Genomic DNA, 16,580 nt, shown 5'->3' with positions numbered 1-16,580 from the left:
TCTCCCAATAAGCTCAATGCTCTTATCTTTTGGAAAATTCGAAACTATAAATGTGCTGACTATGGAAAGGAATGTGAGAAGGACATTTCTTTATCAACCAAGACATTCTCACTGTATAATCCCATCTATCACTGTTGTCAATCTTTTCAAAATTTTTATCTTTTCTCAATATTACTAAGCTTTATAATAGGTGTGGCTTTTTGTTGTGTGCAGCTTTTGTACTGCACATAACTTTGTATCATGTGTAGCCTATGTACTTGTATTAACTGTAGCCTTGACTTATGTGTAACTTTGTATTATGTGTAGCCTTGACTATCTGTAGCTTTGCATTAAGTGTAGCCTTGACTTGTATGTAGATATGTGTTGAGTGTAGCTTTTGTATTGTGCAGCTTTGGATCTGAGTAACTTGTAGTGTTACATGAACTATAATAATATTTTGCCAACTGAACTATTTTGCCTGTATGGACAGTACAGAGGGATTTCTTAAGATCCAACAGTTGTGCTCGGCAGAGAATGTATTCCCTATGGGGGGCAAACCTATGCCTAAAGCAGCTTTGTTTGGTGAGCTAAAAGGTGGTCAGCATAACAGGAAATGTTTCGAAGACCAGCTTAGGCACAAACTTGCTTTAAATGACATAGAGGAGAGCCCCTAGTTGCAGGGAATGAGAATGAGATAGCCGAAGATCAATTTCATCGACTGCGTGATAAGTATTAGAGACCAAAAGAAAATCTACTGCCGAGGACAGACGGACGGTGAAAAGAGAATATCTAAATCGACCACCAGTGGACAATGGTTATATCTGCGCTGAATGTGGTAAAATAACTAGGCAGCGGCTGGGGCTGCACAGCCACATGAAATTCTGCACTCCTCATTAATCTTCAGACTCAAAGACAAGCCTTATATACGAGCACAATGTTTTTGTTTCTTTCTTGTCACAGAATCATTTAAACTTACCCATTGGTACTGTTACACCATCGTGTCAGGGGACATAACTAAACCAAAACTTTAGCTTCAAACTTACCCCGTGATATGATTTCTGAATATGCCGTAAAGTTCTTCCCTTCCTTCATGTCAGGGTAGATAACAACATACACATTGCTTCCAAAGCGGGAAATTTGAACAGTGCAGCTGGTGGTGTAAATTCCGTTGGCTTCCTGGTACTGATTGTACATGACATTGGAGCTTATACTGTCTGGATGATTCTGATGAAATGACAATATAAAGTTCTATGATGTATTATACACCCACTGTAATTGGATTGAAAATGGATGATGAAATTTAGGAACTTTTTTAGAGTGTACAGAAGTTAGTTTTATGTAACATCTAACTTCATAAACAAAACAGTGTAAGTGTAGCTTTGTATTAAGTGTAGCCTTGTCTTATGCGTAGCTTTGTATTAAGTGTAGCCTTGTCTTATGCTTAGCTTTGTATTAAGTGTAGCCTTGTCTTATGCATAGCTTTGTATTAAGTGTAGCCTTGTCTTATGCATAGCTTTGTATTAAGTGTAGCCTTGTCTTATGCATAGCTTTGTATTAAGTGTAGCCTTGTCTTATGCATAGCTTTGTATTAAGTGTAACCTTGTCTTATGTGTAGCTTTGTATTAAGTGTAACCTTGTCTTATGTGTAGCTTTGTATTAAGTGTAGCCTTGTCTTATGCGTAGCTTTGTACTACTAATAATAACAATCTTTATTATCTGTGAGGAAATTAGTTTTACATTGGTGCATTACAAAAAACTATACATAATTAAAGCAAACAATTTGTACGATAGCACACAAGATATACGTTCATACCCCAGTTTCTCTTTGACATTACATACGAAATTTACAACAGTTAGTTACAGTAAGTTCAACAAGTTTATTGCCTTATGTGTATCTTTGTATTTAAGGTTGCCTTATCTTATGTGTAGCTTTGTATTAAGTGTGCCTTGACTTAATTATACGTTTTTATTAAGTGAAGAACTGTCTTATGTGTAGCTTTGTTTAAGTGTAGCCTTGTCTTATGTGTAGTTTTGTCTTCTTTCTAACTTTTTGTTATATTTTATGGCCTCATTCTCCCGGGCATGCTACCTTGCCTCATAGTGGCGCCTGGGTGGAAACGGTCGTAAGAGGAAACGATTAGGCTAAAGGGTAGCAAAACAAGGGGAGCGAGAGCATCCTCATTGCACTGTGCGGAGTTGTAAAAATGCTCCCACAACCTTGTCACAATCCAGGCGCTGTTCCTCAAGAACCGTTACATAAATGGCGTGTCCCGCACAGTTAGCCTGGTATAGAAAAGGAAAATGGCGGGGGTCTTTATTGTACGAGGTCTCTTGCCACGAGTCTGACCCACCCGTCAGACAGGCCGGTGAGAGGGAGCTCTTGTTCACTTTTGCTGGCCTAGAGTTCCAAGAGCCGAAGGCTCAACTCTACCTGACAGTTTAGGAAGAAGAAGAAGAAGATGGCCTCATTCTGTCTCAAAACAACGTTGGATCATCACACAAAATGAGATGAATGCTGATGGACATTAGCTATGCCAGCTTATCCCAAACTGTGTTCCGAGGAACCCTAGTGTTCCACAAGGCCTGATCAGATGTTCAACGAACTACTAGAATAACTAACTAGTAGGCCACAACCTGAATTAACCTCACTAAAAAAAAAAAAAGTGTTCCGCTAAATATGCAGAATGTGCGCTAAATATGCAGAATGTGCGCTAAATATGCAGAATGTGCGAAGTGTTCCATTAAGGAAAACATTTGGGAAACACTGGGCTATCCTAATGAACAGGGAAGTTTACAATAATTATTTACCATACTAATTAAATGAATAACCTACTTAAATGATTTTAAAAAAACAACAAAGCAATGAAGCCTGAGGAGAAAAAAAACAATCAACATCATTGATCTTGTTATACGCTACTACTATATAATTAATGATGTGCGGCGGTCAAGTAGTAAATCACTTAGCTTTCAAACTGAGGGGACTCGAGTTCAAATCCAGGCGGAGAAAAGGATTTTGAACTTAAGAATCTCAAAGAGTCCACCCAACTCGAATGGGACCTGACCTACATTGCAAGTAAAGGTGGATGCTCATTGTGCTGGCACCGCTACACCCTGGTCAACTACATTGGCTACAGAAACATCATCTGTCCCCAAAGATCACAAGCTCTGAAAGGAGTACCTTTCATTGTGTAGCTACAGGGTTAATGCCCTTATCTCTTAATCCTCTAAAGGTAAACTTCTTATGATGGTATTCTAAGAATGCTATGTGAAAAAAAAAAAGGACTATACTATGACTACTATTAGATATGGAGATGTTATTAAGACACAAGCAAAAAGTAAAAAAAAAATTATAAAAAAAAAACAGCAACAAAAACAAAAAAAAAGGTTTATGGGGAAGAACACTGTATATTTATATTCACATCTACCAATACTGTAAGACTTATTTCCCTTAATGTATAACAAACTTAATCAAATAATTACTACTAATTCGTTTTTTTATTCATTATTTTGTTAGGAACAATGAATAATTAGGCAAAGTTTCAACTTGATTAGATAATGGGAAGTGGGAGAAATAATGTGTATAAAATTGTACCAGACAGAGTTGATATAAGGAAGTGGGTGAAATAACATGTATAAAATTGTACCAGACAGAGTTGATATAAGGAAGTGGGAGAAATAACATGTATAAAATTGTACCAGACAGAGTTGATATAAGGAAGTGGGAGAAATAACATGTATAAAATTGTACCAGACAGAGTTAGTTGATATAAGGAAGTGGGAGAAATAACATGTATAAAATTGTACCAGACAGAGTTAGTTGATATAGGGAAGTGGGAGAAATAACATGTATAAAATTGTACCAGACCGAGTTAGTAGATATAAGGAAGTGGGAGAAATAACATGTATAAAATTGTACCAGACAGAGTGAGTTGATATAGGGAAGTGGGAGAAATAACATGTATAAAATTGTACCAGACAGAGTGAGTTGATATAAGGAAGTGGGAGAAATAACATGTATAAAATTGTACCAGACAGAGTGAGTTGATATAGGGAAGTGGGAGAAATAACATGTATAAAATTGTACCAGACAGAGTTAGTTGATATAAGCTTTGCAAAAATTGAAAAGTATTTCTTACTGCTTGCACCACATCACAGTGGCCTTTGGGGTAAACACTTGATTGGCAAGTGATTTCAACTTCATTGAAGATATTCTTTTTGATGCAAAATATCTCACTTGGTCTTTCTGCAGAAAAGAAATAAAGACAGATAATTTTTCAAAATAAGGAACAGTTCAACCAGGGCAGTAACCGTAACCCTTGGATTAGACAACTCCACCTCCACCTAGAACCAAGTCGGCTTTCGGACTCTCCCAAAACACGTCAGCACCTAAAAAATTAAAAACACTGGAAATCATCAATGACAAGAGCAAAAAAATGTCCATTCTCTACCTCAGTCAATGAACTGCCTACAATGTCTGAGCTAGATGAAGTACCCACCTTAGTAGAACTCAACAAAGCCATACACGAGAAGGCTGGTAGCAAAAACACTAGATGCAATGGCACCCTCCCCTTTCTGAAACAGTCCGAAAGTACATTAAGCCTGATAGCAAACTTTTGAATATTACCAGACTGATGGTAAAAACAACAATCAGAACCAACCTTGAAAGAGATAGCTATTTGTGGATGACGCAGCAGTAGTGGCACACACACACACGAGAAGCTTCAGCCACTAATGTCCTGCTTCTCTCAAAAATGCAAAAAAAATTCAGCTAACTATCAGCAAGAACAAAACAAGTCTGATGGGGCCAATAGCTACAGCACCACCCTCTATCCTCATTGAGGAAAACAAGAGGAGATTTAAAAAAAAAACACAATATGGTTCAAGAAAAACTGCTCGTCCCCAACTCCAGTATGTGGATGATGTAATCAAATGGGGTATAAAAAGCAGTGGACATTGGTGTTGACTACTAGGAAGACATAGCCCTAGACCGTACTGTTTAGAGTACAATGCCTCTTAAGAAACAAGTCTGATGGGGCCAACTCCTCATTGAGGTAAACAAGAGGAGATTTTAAAAAAAAACACAATAAGGTTCAAGAAAAACTGCTCGTCCCCAACTCCAGTATGTGGATGATGTAATCAAATGGGGTATAAAAAGTAGTGGACATTGGTGTTGACTACTGGGAAGACATAGCCCTAGACCCTACTGTTTGGAGTACAATGCCTCTCGAGAATAGGGCGCCACAGCCACATGAAAAAATGTTCTACAAAATAACCATAGTCGTTCTACAACTGAAAGAAGCTAACTAGTGTCACAATAAAAAGTTGAACTTCAACAACAAGTTAAAAAGTTAAAGAAAAAAAGTGAGGGAAGAAAAGACTCCAAATTAAATGCCATTTATACAATTTGTTATTGCTGGACATACAAAAGAAATGTAAAATTTTGCTACAAGTCTTCAGAGGAGGTAGAGGTACCTGCAAAGTTCAGGATTAGGTGTTTTAATGCTATGTTTTATTAAAAGAGAATGACTAAACTCTGTGAAGAAAAGTTATACCTAAATTTTTTTTTTAGTCTAATATCAAACTAACATCCATCAGTTCTATTGTACGCAGTTATTTATTTTATCCAGACGCAGGAAATCTGAAATTATAATTATTTGATACAATTTTTTTTTTACAAAATTATATAATTCCACTTGTTTTTAGTTGAAATAATTTTGAATACTTACTAAAGACAACCAATTTGACTGTATCCTCAATAACATCTCCATTCAAATCAACAACCCGACAAATGAAATCTGCATCATCCCCTGTTTGAACTGTATGGAAATTATTAAAATGTGACATAAGATTAATTCACGGACATAAAAATTTATTTTGAAACCTACATATTTCAATGAAAATGTACAAGAATGTCAGTAACAACCAATAGAATGTTCTTATATTTTGCAGTGTCTGTCTGATAATAAGCTTTCCAGCTGGCATAAAACACATTCTATTTTAGCTCTCCCAGACCACAACTCTTTCAGCTCCTTCAGTAGTGCATCTAAGTTTAAAGAAAGCCTGGCGTTGTAAATGCAGGGGTACTTTCCAGGCCTCAATGTAGCACCCCTGTGGAGAAATCTGTAAAGGAAGACAGACTGTGATGGAAAATTTCCTTCAGTTGGCTCCCATAGCAAGTTCTAGCAAATAAACATTGCACAAGGGAGGATCAAAGAATGCCTTTGGTAACCTGCCTCATCTTCCATGTCATTTATCAAGGTAGATGGTGATACAGTATAGCAATAAGCAGGAACCCCTTGTGGGCTCGATCTCACAGGGATAGGGGAAACCCAGACAATAATTATGTCTCATAACAATGGAAGCGATTAAATGATTATCTAGTTCAAGGGGGACCTCTGGACAGAGGGATCAGTGAAGAGCCATCTCTCATTCCTGGCCTCTACTCTAAGTAAAATCCTTCCCTTTGGTCAAGGGTCATAATACAGTCTCAAGTTAGACCCTAACGGAGACTCACTGAAGCAATGGAAAGCCCAAAGACAGATTGATGAGGATTAACTCTAGAGAACATTCACATGATAAGATTGGCTGGGTGAGGAGTGTCACAGCATTGTTTGAGAACTACAGTAACACGAGGTGAACGAGCTTCACTGAGAAAACTTATTTATCACATTTCACATGGAAAGTGAAATTTAGTGGGGAATTATGGGTAAGCCTCGTTTTGTGAGCTGACCACATGGTCAGACTTCAGTAGTCCCTATGGCCATAGACGTAAATGGACGTATAATATGTATTGTTTAAAATTGGAGATGCAGAAGACGTATTCAGATGCAGTCTTTTATGCATCCTGCCACTAGACTATCTGATGAAGCTGGCCTCTCCACCAACCGACAAAACATTCAACGTTTTCATCCCCTTCCCCCTTGGTGTCGCCCAACGACCCCAGACATACGTTTGAAACTAGTAGACACTATTGCAGACTCCTTGGCCCACCATGGAGAACCAATTCCTACCAGGCTGTAAGTTTTCATCATGCTCAAAAATTCAAAAAACAGAAATGGAAAAATGGTTTGAGTGCTGGGACAAGTCCCAAAAAGCCTGCGGAGTCTGGGAGTGCATGAGGCACCCTGACCGCAATTCCCCGTGGTGGAGGCTGTCCAGGCCTGAGCAAACTATTATAGCACAGTGCAGGACAGGCCACTGTCCTGTTGGCTCATATTTCCCAAGGCTATGGCCTAATTTCAATTCACGGTGCCCCCGCTGCCGGGAAGAAGAGGAAACCGTGCCTCATATTCTGTTTGACTGCCCCAGACTTGTTGATCTCCGTCTGGACAGGTCTGGGATACCAAAAATTCTCTACCTGTATGGCAACATTTATGCACTATGCAAGACAGCAGTTTTTTTTGTCCAGGGCTTTTGCAAGAGAGGATTTGAGCCTCTCAAGCCCTCACTCAAATGGAGTTTGATGATGATGATGATTGTTTAAAAGCCTTACTAGGTTCTGGAATTATGTTTACATAATATATTCCATTGGATCTTACAGTTAATGTTGTCAAGTATTACTTGTATTTCTTTATGCCAGTGTGCTATTACTTTACACTTAATAAATATATCTGTCAGCTGAATAGTGACTTGATTAATTGATGAATTTCAATGTTGTTGTTCTATTCTAGTAGACATACGCCACAATAATGCAAGTGAAGAGAAGACCAGTTTAGCTAATACACAGCAGACACTTTAATAAGCACAAAAAGAAGTTTTACAAGGAGAGATAAGAAGCAGCAAAACTAACTTAATATGAACTTTACTTGTAACAGCTCATTGATTAAACCATAACAATGTTACGTAACAGTTTCGTGGTTCCTAAGACTGATGTCCATGAATGGGAAGAGAACGACGCTTTATAAATGTTAACATCATATATATCAATGTATAGCGCAAGTTAAAGTTATTTCCCCTACCTTAATTAAAGAGAAAATAATTACGTCTGACCCTTATCCATGAGTTTATCTAGTAATGCATGTTAACCAGTGACTTAAACTCTGCTGAGTCGTTGCTTTTATTGGCTGATTCAGGCAATCCATTTCCACTTGTTGATAAATATCTTGCTACGGCAAATAGCACTTTTGGATTATTTATAATAAAGGCCACAAGATATGCCTCTGAGATGAAAAGAAAATCTACAGCCAAAGACCGACATAGGCATCAGAAAGAGAACCTAAACCAAGCACCAGCAGACAATGGTTATGCCTACTGGATTGACAAAATATGTAGATCACATCTAGGAGTGTGCAGCCATATGAAACACTGCACTCCTTCATCTTCATAATCCAAGACAAGCCTTATTATTATTGATATACAATGTTGTAAAGTAAAGTAAAGTTCCCCTTTCAGACCTTGTGGTCTATAGGGCAGATGATGTAAAGGTCATCTGATTCTGTGGCCTATGGTTAACGAGGGTGTCATATGGCCAGCACAACGACCAACTGCTTTCACTTTTCCCCAACTAATGTCAGGTACCCATTAGAGCTGGGTGGGCTCAGAGGCGCCCAAGGACCCCGAAATAAAAATTCCAGTCTTCACCAGGATTCGAGCCTGGGACCCTGGTTCAGAAGCCAAGCGCTTTACCGCTGAGCCACCGCGCCTCCTATATACAATGTTGAGGGAGGTGTTATTATTTCTGTTGAGAAGGTTGTTTATGCAGTGACTGTGCAGAACCATTGGATCTACCAACTTAAACAAGGAACAAAGAAATCATAGTTGAAATAATCATAGATTTTAAAAAATTCAGGGGGGGGGGGGAATAACTTACCAGAAAGTATAGTGAATGTAATGTGCAGTTTATATGGTGGAAAACTATACAGTTTATATAAGTCTACTCTGTAAAGTGATGGAAAGTTGGAGTTCTTTGCTTCAGAGAGTATAACATCATCGCCGGCTTTATTCACTTTCACTATCTGCGCTCTTACAGTCTGCAAATAACTTAACTCTCCATGCACATAACAATTAAGACTTTTGCTGTAACCTACGGGTGCAGAGTAATCATCTGCCTTTAAAAACTGGACGTAGATTTTCTGAGGCTGTGCTGAAACATAATTTCCATCTGAAAAAGGAGAAACAAAATGTGTTTATAAGGTACAGCTGGTTTTAATTTAAATTGCATAGATGACCAATGGTTCACCAACTATAGTTTGATTAACAGACAATAAGCTCAACAGACAAATGATTCACCAACTATTGCTTGATTAACAGACAATAAGCTCAACAGACAAATGGTTCACCAACAATTGTTTCATTGACAGACGATAGGTTCAACGGACAAATGATTCACCAACTATTGCTTGATTGACAGACGATAGGTTCAATGGACAAATGATTCACCAACTATTGCTTGATTGACAGACAATAGGTTCAATGGACAGATGATTCACCAACTATTGCTTGATTGACAGACAATAGGTTCAATGGACTAAGGTTCACCAACTATTGTTTGATGGACAGACAATAGGTTCAATGGAGTAATGGTTCACCAACTATTGCTTGAGTGACAGACAATAGATTCAACAGAAAAATGGTTCACCAACTATTGTTTGATGGACAGACAATAGGTTCAATGGACTAATGGTTCACCAACTATTGTTTGATTGACACACAAAAGATTCAATGAACAAATGATTCACCAACTATTGCTTGATTGACAGACAATAGATTCAATGGACAAATGGTTCACCAACTATTGTTTGATGGACAGACAATAGGTTCAATGGACTAATGGTTCACCAACTATTGTTTGATTGATAGACAATACATTCACTGGACACTTGGTTCACCAACAGTTGACTCACTAGAATGGGTCCAATAACAAATGGCCTAATGATATTTAGTTTATTAAAAATTGATTCATTGGCTACTGGTCACTAGATAGCTATTGGGTACTGGTCACTAGATAGTCATTGGCTACTGGTCACTAGATAGTCCTTGGCTACTGGTCACTAGATAGTCATTGGCTACTGGTCACAGGATAGTCCTTGGCTACTGGTCACAGGATAGTCATTGGCTACTGGTCACTAGATAGTCATTGGCTACTGATCACTAGATAGTTATTGGGTACTGGTCACTAGATAGTCATTGGCTACTGGTCACTAGATAGTCATTGGCTACTGGTCACTAGATAGAAATATTTTTGTTATACCTTACCTGCATGTTTCATTTGTTTACAATCAAAGCACCTTCTGGGGATTTCTTGTACACTTCATTTTTAGAACTATTTATTTCTTATTATTTAATTCTCTCCAGGACATTTTTATTAGCTATCTTGGCAGAAGATTGAGCTCAATCCAATGTTGAGTATTTATCTTTGTAAAACATTGAAATATGAGGCGCGGTGGCAGAGTGGTAAAGCTTAGCTTTCGAACTGGGGTCCCAGGTTCGAACCCAGGTGACAACTTAGATTTTGAATTTCTGTATCTTTGGCCACCTCTGAGTCCACCCAGCTCAAACAGGTACCTGACATTAGTTGGGGGAAAGTAAGGGCGGTTGGTTGTTGTGCTGGCCACATGACATCCTTGTAAACCGTAGGCCACAGAAACAGATGACATTTACATCATCTGCCCTATAGATCACAAGGTCTGAAGGGGAACTTTACTTTTTTTTAAAGCATTAAAATGGGGAGTGAGTAAACAAAAAATAAAATTTGGAAGTTTCAATACAAGCCAGCTGAACAACTTAAGGGACACTCAGCTCTACATTTGGAACTTTCATTACAAGCCAGCTGAACAACTTAAGGGACACTCAGTTCTACATTTGGAAGTTTCAATACAAGCCAGCTGAACAACTTAAGGGACACTCAGTTCTACATTTGGAACTTTCATTACAAGCCAGCTGAACAACTTAAGGGACACTCAGCTCTACATTTGGAACTTTCAATACAAGCCAGCTGAACAACTTAAGGACACTCAGTTCTACAGACCATTTTACAAGCCCTAAGCATATGCAGCCATGTCTATCCACCCCTATGCCTTTGTGGTTATCGTCCTTTAATCTATTCTAGATGTTTGTGTCATCAACAGACCTATTTCATCATGCCATCATGTCTATCCACTTTTGGGCCTATTGTTTACATCCTTTCTTCTTAACAATTCATCTCGGTACTTGGGTTAGAAACTTTAACCCTTTAAACGAGTGTGGTAGTTTAGCCTCTAGACACTAGCATTGTAAATCCATGTTTTTGTAAACTGATTGTAAAAAAGCTCAGCGCTTTAAGGGTTAAGAGTGCTAGACAGATAGGCACCTCAGATTGTAATAAAATTGTATAAGACAGTGAATCATAAGTCTCCTAAAAATATTCACTGACCAGTCAATGATATTTATCTTCATGTCTACTTCAGCAAAACATGTGTTTAACTAGTTGAGTCATCCATCAAAACAACAACACCTTTCCTTACCACATATAGATCTGATTTGTTAGCAATGTTCAAGAGCATTAAAAATCACTTGTGAATGGGGTGGTTATGTATTTCTTCCATGTCACATGGTAGTGTTGTTTACATTTTATGGCCTCATTGATCTCATTGTTATTTAAATGTGAAAATATTATACGAAGACATTGGCATTATTGTCATTTATAAGACCATAACAATGTGACTTAGCTTAAAGTAGGTCATAGATATGGAATAACCCCATGGAATACCCCAGATAAAGCATAGACCAAAGTCAACCAAATCACATAAGACTTTTTGGTACCTGATCAAGAAATAAAAATGTATGGCTTAACAACTATAAACTGATATTGCCCATTAGTTTGATTTGAAAATCCAAACAATCTAAAAGACCTACCAATGAGAATATAAGCTATAAGAACCAGATAACCAAGATACTAAGCAAGAAAAAACAAACCAGAAAACATATAAGAATTATTTGTGTATCTACTTAACATGTAAACAAATTAAATATGGGAGAATAATATTAACAAAATGTCACCATCAAGTGAACACTTTGTCCATAAACCAAAGTCAGTGAGCCCGTTGTGGTGTTAACCATTTTTAGTAATCCAACAGTCATTGTACCAGTTGTCACAGAGTCAATTGTCTGGTGAATAAATTATCTGGTGAACCATTTGTCAGGAATCAATTGTCATTGAACCATTATAGCCATAGACTTGGACTAATAATACTTTTGAGACTTCATGAGGTAATATATGTGTATTATAACCTCTCAGTAGAAAGGCAATGAATGGGTTTGTTAAAGTTATATAATGAAGTGATTAAAAAGTGTAATGAAATTTTAATTTTTAAAAAAATCTAAATAAATGAAACAATGTAAAAATCACTGTCAATAATTGCCATAAGACTGAATGAAACTGAGAGGTATATTTATGTGTATATTTTTTAAAACAATTAAATAAACTTTAAATAAACTTAATTAGAGGAGGCCATGATTCAATAAAGTAAAATCTTCTTGTTTTTCCTGAGCTCATTCTTGATTGAAAAAATTTTAAAATTTAACAAATTACTTGATCTTCAATAAAGTAATTAAAAAACAATTGGGGAAAAAAAATGAATATCAAGTAACAATGATGTGTTTATATTTTCTAAAGTAAGCTGCTCTAAAATCATCAGAAGTGAAAATTTTTTCATAAGTTGATTTTTTGTTATTCCACTTTTTATAAGCTATGTATTTCCACTTTTTATAAGCTATGTATTTAGAATTTCTAAACCAGAAAACCAATACAGATGATATGTTTTGTTTTTTTAATTTCTTGAATATATGTTTGTTTACAAAAACTGAATTACAATTTCAAAAAATGAAAGAAATCAAAAAGTAATTATTCAAATTCATAGAACAGTGGATCCGGTCATGTTTTTATTATAATGAACTTATTAATTATTGTGAATGGGCTGATTAAGTTAGATTTCATGCATGAGCTAAATGTGCCTTAATCTACTTTGAATACTTACTAAATATTAAGCAAACTAGGCAAACAAGAATTGAAAACAAAAACAAGGCAGACTTTTGTGTCATGGTTTTACCTGTAAAAGAAATAACATGCTTATACATAGATAGTACTTTAGTTTTAACCCAGCTTTTATCAACTAGTTATAGACAATGTGATACTAGGATTGTACATAATTAATTTTTTATAAAATAAAAAGAAGTCTCTAGTGAGATTTAAAAAAAAATTTTCCCCCAAATTTTTTTTACAATTTTGTTTTTGTAATTATTACAATATAATGACTTTTATTTTCACACAAATTAATTATACAAATTTTTTTTTTTATGTTCTGGAAGATTTTTTTTTTTAGAAAAATTCCTTTTCCTCTCCTCCACTGGTTAATTAAAAGATCTTATAGGACAAGCAAGCAAATCAAACATGTGTACTGGTACACCTGTTTATGTAAAGCTTCTAGACCAGCGGTTCTCAACCTTTTATGCTCGACGACCCCTTTTTACAATCCCCCACTCTGCCTTGACCCCCCCACCCACACACACAGCAATAGAAGAATAGACAATAACAATCCATACTTTCGATGGTCTTAGGCGACCCCTGGCAAATCGCCAATCGACCCCCAAGGGGTCGCGACCCACAGGTTGAGAACACCTGTTCTAGACAAATACAAGTCCCCACCCAATATTACAGTCTTAGAGTCATAAATTATGCTTCTTGGTGTGTGCAATCTTGTAGCTTGAAAGATAAGAAGTGTATTTACACCAGAATGCTTCACAGTGGTGGGCTTAGACTACAAGCTGTGAACGCTACATAACAATAAATATACACTAACAGGAATATAGATTAGAACAAAAGAAAAAATGGAGAAAATGTAGGCTCCCTTTAATTAGCTTATTATTAGACCAAAGATCATTCCCCTTGATGCCATTTTAAGTATTGGTTAAATCAAGTGACACAAGGTAATCATTCAAACAGGAACAAAGGAAAAATAAAAATAATCCTTTAAAATAAAACAACAAAGCTTATCTAAGGGGAAGAACTCTGCACATACAACTATATTTCTCATCAACAATGTAGAACTTATTTCCCTTATTTAATAATAAATGATTAATTACCAATAACTGACTAATTGGATAATTTTTAATTGATTCATGTTTTTTTAGGTGTTTTAAATTTCATCTTGATCCGAGAATGAGTGTAAGAGAAATAAAGCCTACAAATATCTAAGAGGACCAAACTCTACATGTTTAGCTATATCTGTAAATACTGAAGGATTAATTTCCCTTGTTGGAATAAAAACAATCAATTACCAGTGATTAACTGACTAATTGTTTAATTTTTAAATTGATTCATTTCTAGTCTATGCCAATGAATAATTGTGCAAAAGTTTCAACTTGATCAGAGAATGGATGTGGGAGAAATAATGTTTACAAACTTTTTACCAGACAGACAGAGGTTAAATATAAGCTTTGTAAAAATAGCACACATAAAGTAGGGCAATAAGGATTTTGGACAGAGGCAAAATGAAACAGAAAAAGGGGGGAAAAAAGTTTGAAGAAGACAAAGGACTCCGGGATACATTTTGGTCTACAGATGCAAGGATAGAAGAAAAAAGCCAATTTGTATTATTTTGTTTCATTTTTCACTTCTCTTTCTTAGGCAACAATGTGGGAGTGGTATGTCAGGGTTGTGTTTAAGCCATAGCTCGTTCGCCCAGTCCCCTGACATTCAAAGGGCACCTTTGTGCTTACAATAAACTATCGACTAGATGTTAATAATATAAGTGTCTAATGGGATGAATGTACTTTATGATGACAAACTGATGAATAATAATTAATTACCAATAACTGACTAATTTGTGCTTACAATAAACTATTGACTAGATGTTAATAATATAAGTGTCTAATGGGATGAATGTACTTTATGATGACAAACTGATGAAGTAATATCCTTGAAGTTAACAAATGCTATAATATAATTGCTATATTAATTAACTAATCATTCTGCACCTTGCTGTCCCACAACGTAACACATTAGTACGCACAAGCACAACACAACACACTGATGACTCTAGCCTGCCTCTAGTGTAGACTTCCTAATCCCATAACTAACTAAGAAAAGACAAATTGAAAGGTCTAGTCTGATATGCTATGGCAGCGAAACAACTGCGAAATGCAGTACTGCCTTAGATATTCACCCTAAACAGGGGAACACAGAAGAATCTCAAAGAAACGTTACACCAGCATAATTACAAAACCACTCCATAAGCTTAAAAGCAAGGCAACAAAGAAAGTGCGTTCAAAAATTGTGCACCTAATAAACATTGGTGCTAGAGTACCATAACCTACGCACCGACATGGTACAGCTATTCCAAGACCTATCATCCTAGTAGGCCTGAACACTGAATTGTGATGTGACAACCAATGGTCAGTGGAGACAGACATCTCATTGCCATGCCACAGGTCAGTACCCCTGATACCTGATTCATTCCTAGGATATATATATTGTTTAACAAATCCATGAGATATATTTTTTTTTTGGACTTTGAATTAATGAGCCGCACCTTAATGATCCCTCTTACATACTTTTTAGCCCATGATTTTTAGTATCTGTTACACTGAATTGGAATGTCCAGCTCTCTTTCTCTTTCCTTCTCTCTCTCTAGATTCTCCTTTTTTTTTTATCCTGCACATAATATATTCTCTGACATAAACATTTGACCCCCCCCCCCCCCCAACACACTTTCAGCCAGAAATTAAAGTATCACTTTTAAACCGGCCACCCCCAAAAGTTCTATGCACAATCTCTGACTTCAGCTTCTCAATTTAATATCAAAATATTTAATATACTCTTCGTTGCCTCTTTGACACCCCCCCCCCTTTCCTTTCATAATTTTCAGCCCTTTTTTTTTACTATAATGGCAACCCTAACTTTTTAAGCATCCCAAACTTCACATACACTTTTCTGCTCTTGAATAATAGATATATCACCTTAGGTTAGTTTTACCATCTTTTATCTTTTTCGTATAACCTTAAATCATAAGGCAAGCAATGTACAACATTGGACACCGCACAACATCAGTTTTAGGACTAGGGGAAGGGGGGGGGAGCATTTTCTGAAGGCCTCAATATTTATTTTGGCAGTGTTCACTTAAAAAAAAAAAGGAAAAATCAGTTTGATTTTATTAATTGTAATCATTTATTTGACCTCTACTGAATGTAATGAAAACACAGTGCTACAGAGCATAGTAGTCTTATCTACACACCAACAAGGGCAAAATCATAATCAGTCCTTGCTCTCTATCGAACAAACAAACAAACAAATAAGACTCTAGATCTAGATCTATCTTTTTGATGCTATTAGCCTAAGTTTTGTTTTCTACTAAAAGAATGGGAAATTAAAATACAATGTGATGTAAAACAAATTAAAAATTAGTTGACTTAGGGAAAAAAAAGAAAGAAAATATATGCTTTAAAAATATGGAAATCCTATTTTTTAAGCTGTTATTTAATGCTTTATATATAACAAAAAGAATGCTGCCTTTTGGAAATTACCAAAAATAAAATGAGTACAAAATTTAAATAGAAAGCTTATGGTTTTTCACATATTATGGCACTCAGGCTTCGAATCTGTCAAGACAATGCCAAGCGTACACTTA

General features: G+C 36.3%; 1 protein-coding gene across 6 annotated transcripts in view; it reads right to left on the bottom strand.

Annotated features, from left to right (window-relative positions):
* The window catches only part of LOC106078363 (uncharacterized), a 32,817-nt gene that overhangs the window by 11,493 nt on the left and 4,744 nt on the right, over nucleotides 1–16,580 (bottom strand). For 5 of the 6 annotated variants that reach the window (XM_056033118.1, XM_056033116.1, XM_056033121.1 and 2 more), the window contains 5 exons: nucleotides 12,933–13,004; nucleotides 8,789–9,079; nucleotides 5,706–5,795; nucleotides 4,116–4,222; nucleotides 1,023–1,203 (listed from right to left, as the gene is read on the bottom strand). In XM_056033118.1, the coding sequence (XP_055889093.1) occupies nucleotides 1,023–1,203; nucleotides 4,116–4,222; nucleotides 5,706–5,795; nucleotides 8,789–9,079; nucleotides 12,933–13,004 (741 nt within the window). Of the gene's footprint in view, nucleotides 1–1,022; nucleotides 1,204–4,115; nucleotides 4,223–5,705; nucleotides 5,796–8,788; nucleotides 9,080–12,932; nucleotides 13,005–14,931; nucleotides 15,024–16,580 lie in introns of those variants that run through there. The other variant, XM_056033117.1, reaches the window with a different exon arrangement.

This window comes from Biomphalaria glabrata, chromosome 6 (genome assembly GCF_947242115.1).
Source record: "Biomphalaria glabrata chromosome 6, xgBioGlab47.1, whole genome shotgun sequence".
Classification (NCBI taxonomy): Eukaryota; Metazoa; Mollusca; class Gastropoda; family Planorbidae; genus Biomphalaria; species Biomphalaria glabrata.
The sequence above is the reverse complement of the archived record's forward strand: the minus strand, read 5'-3'. Positions and strand labels throughout refer to the sequence as shown.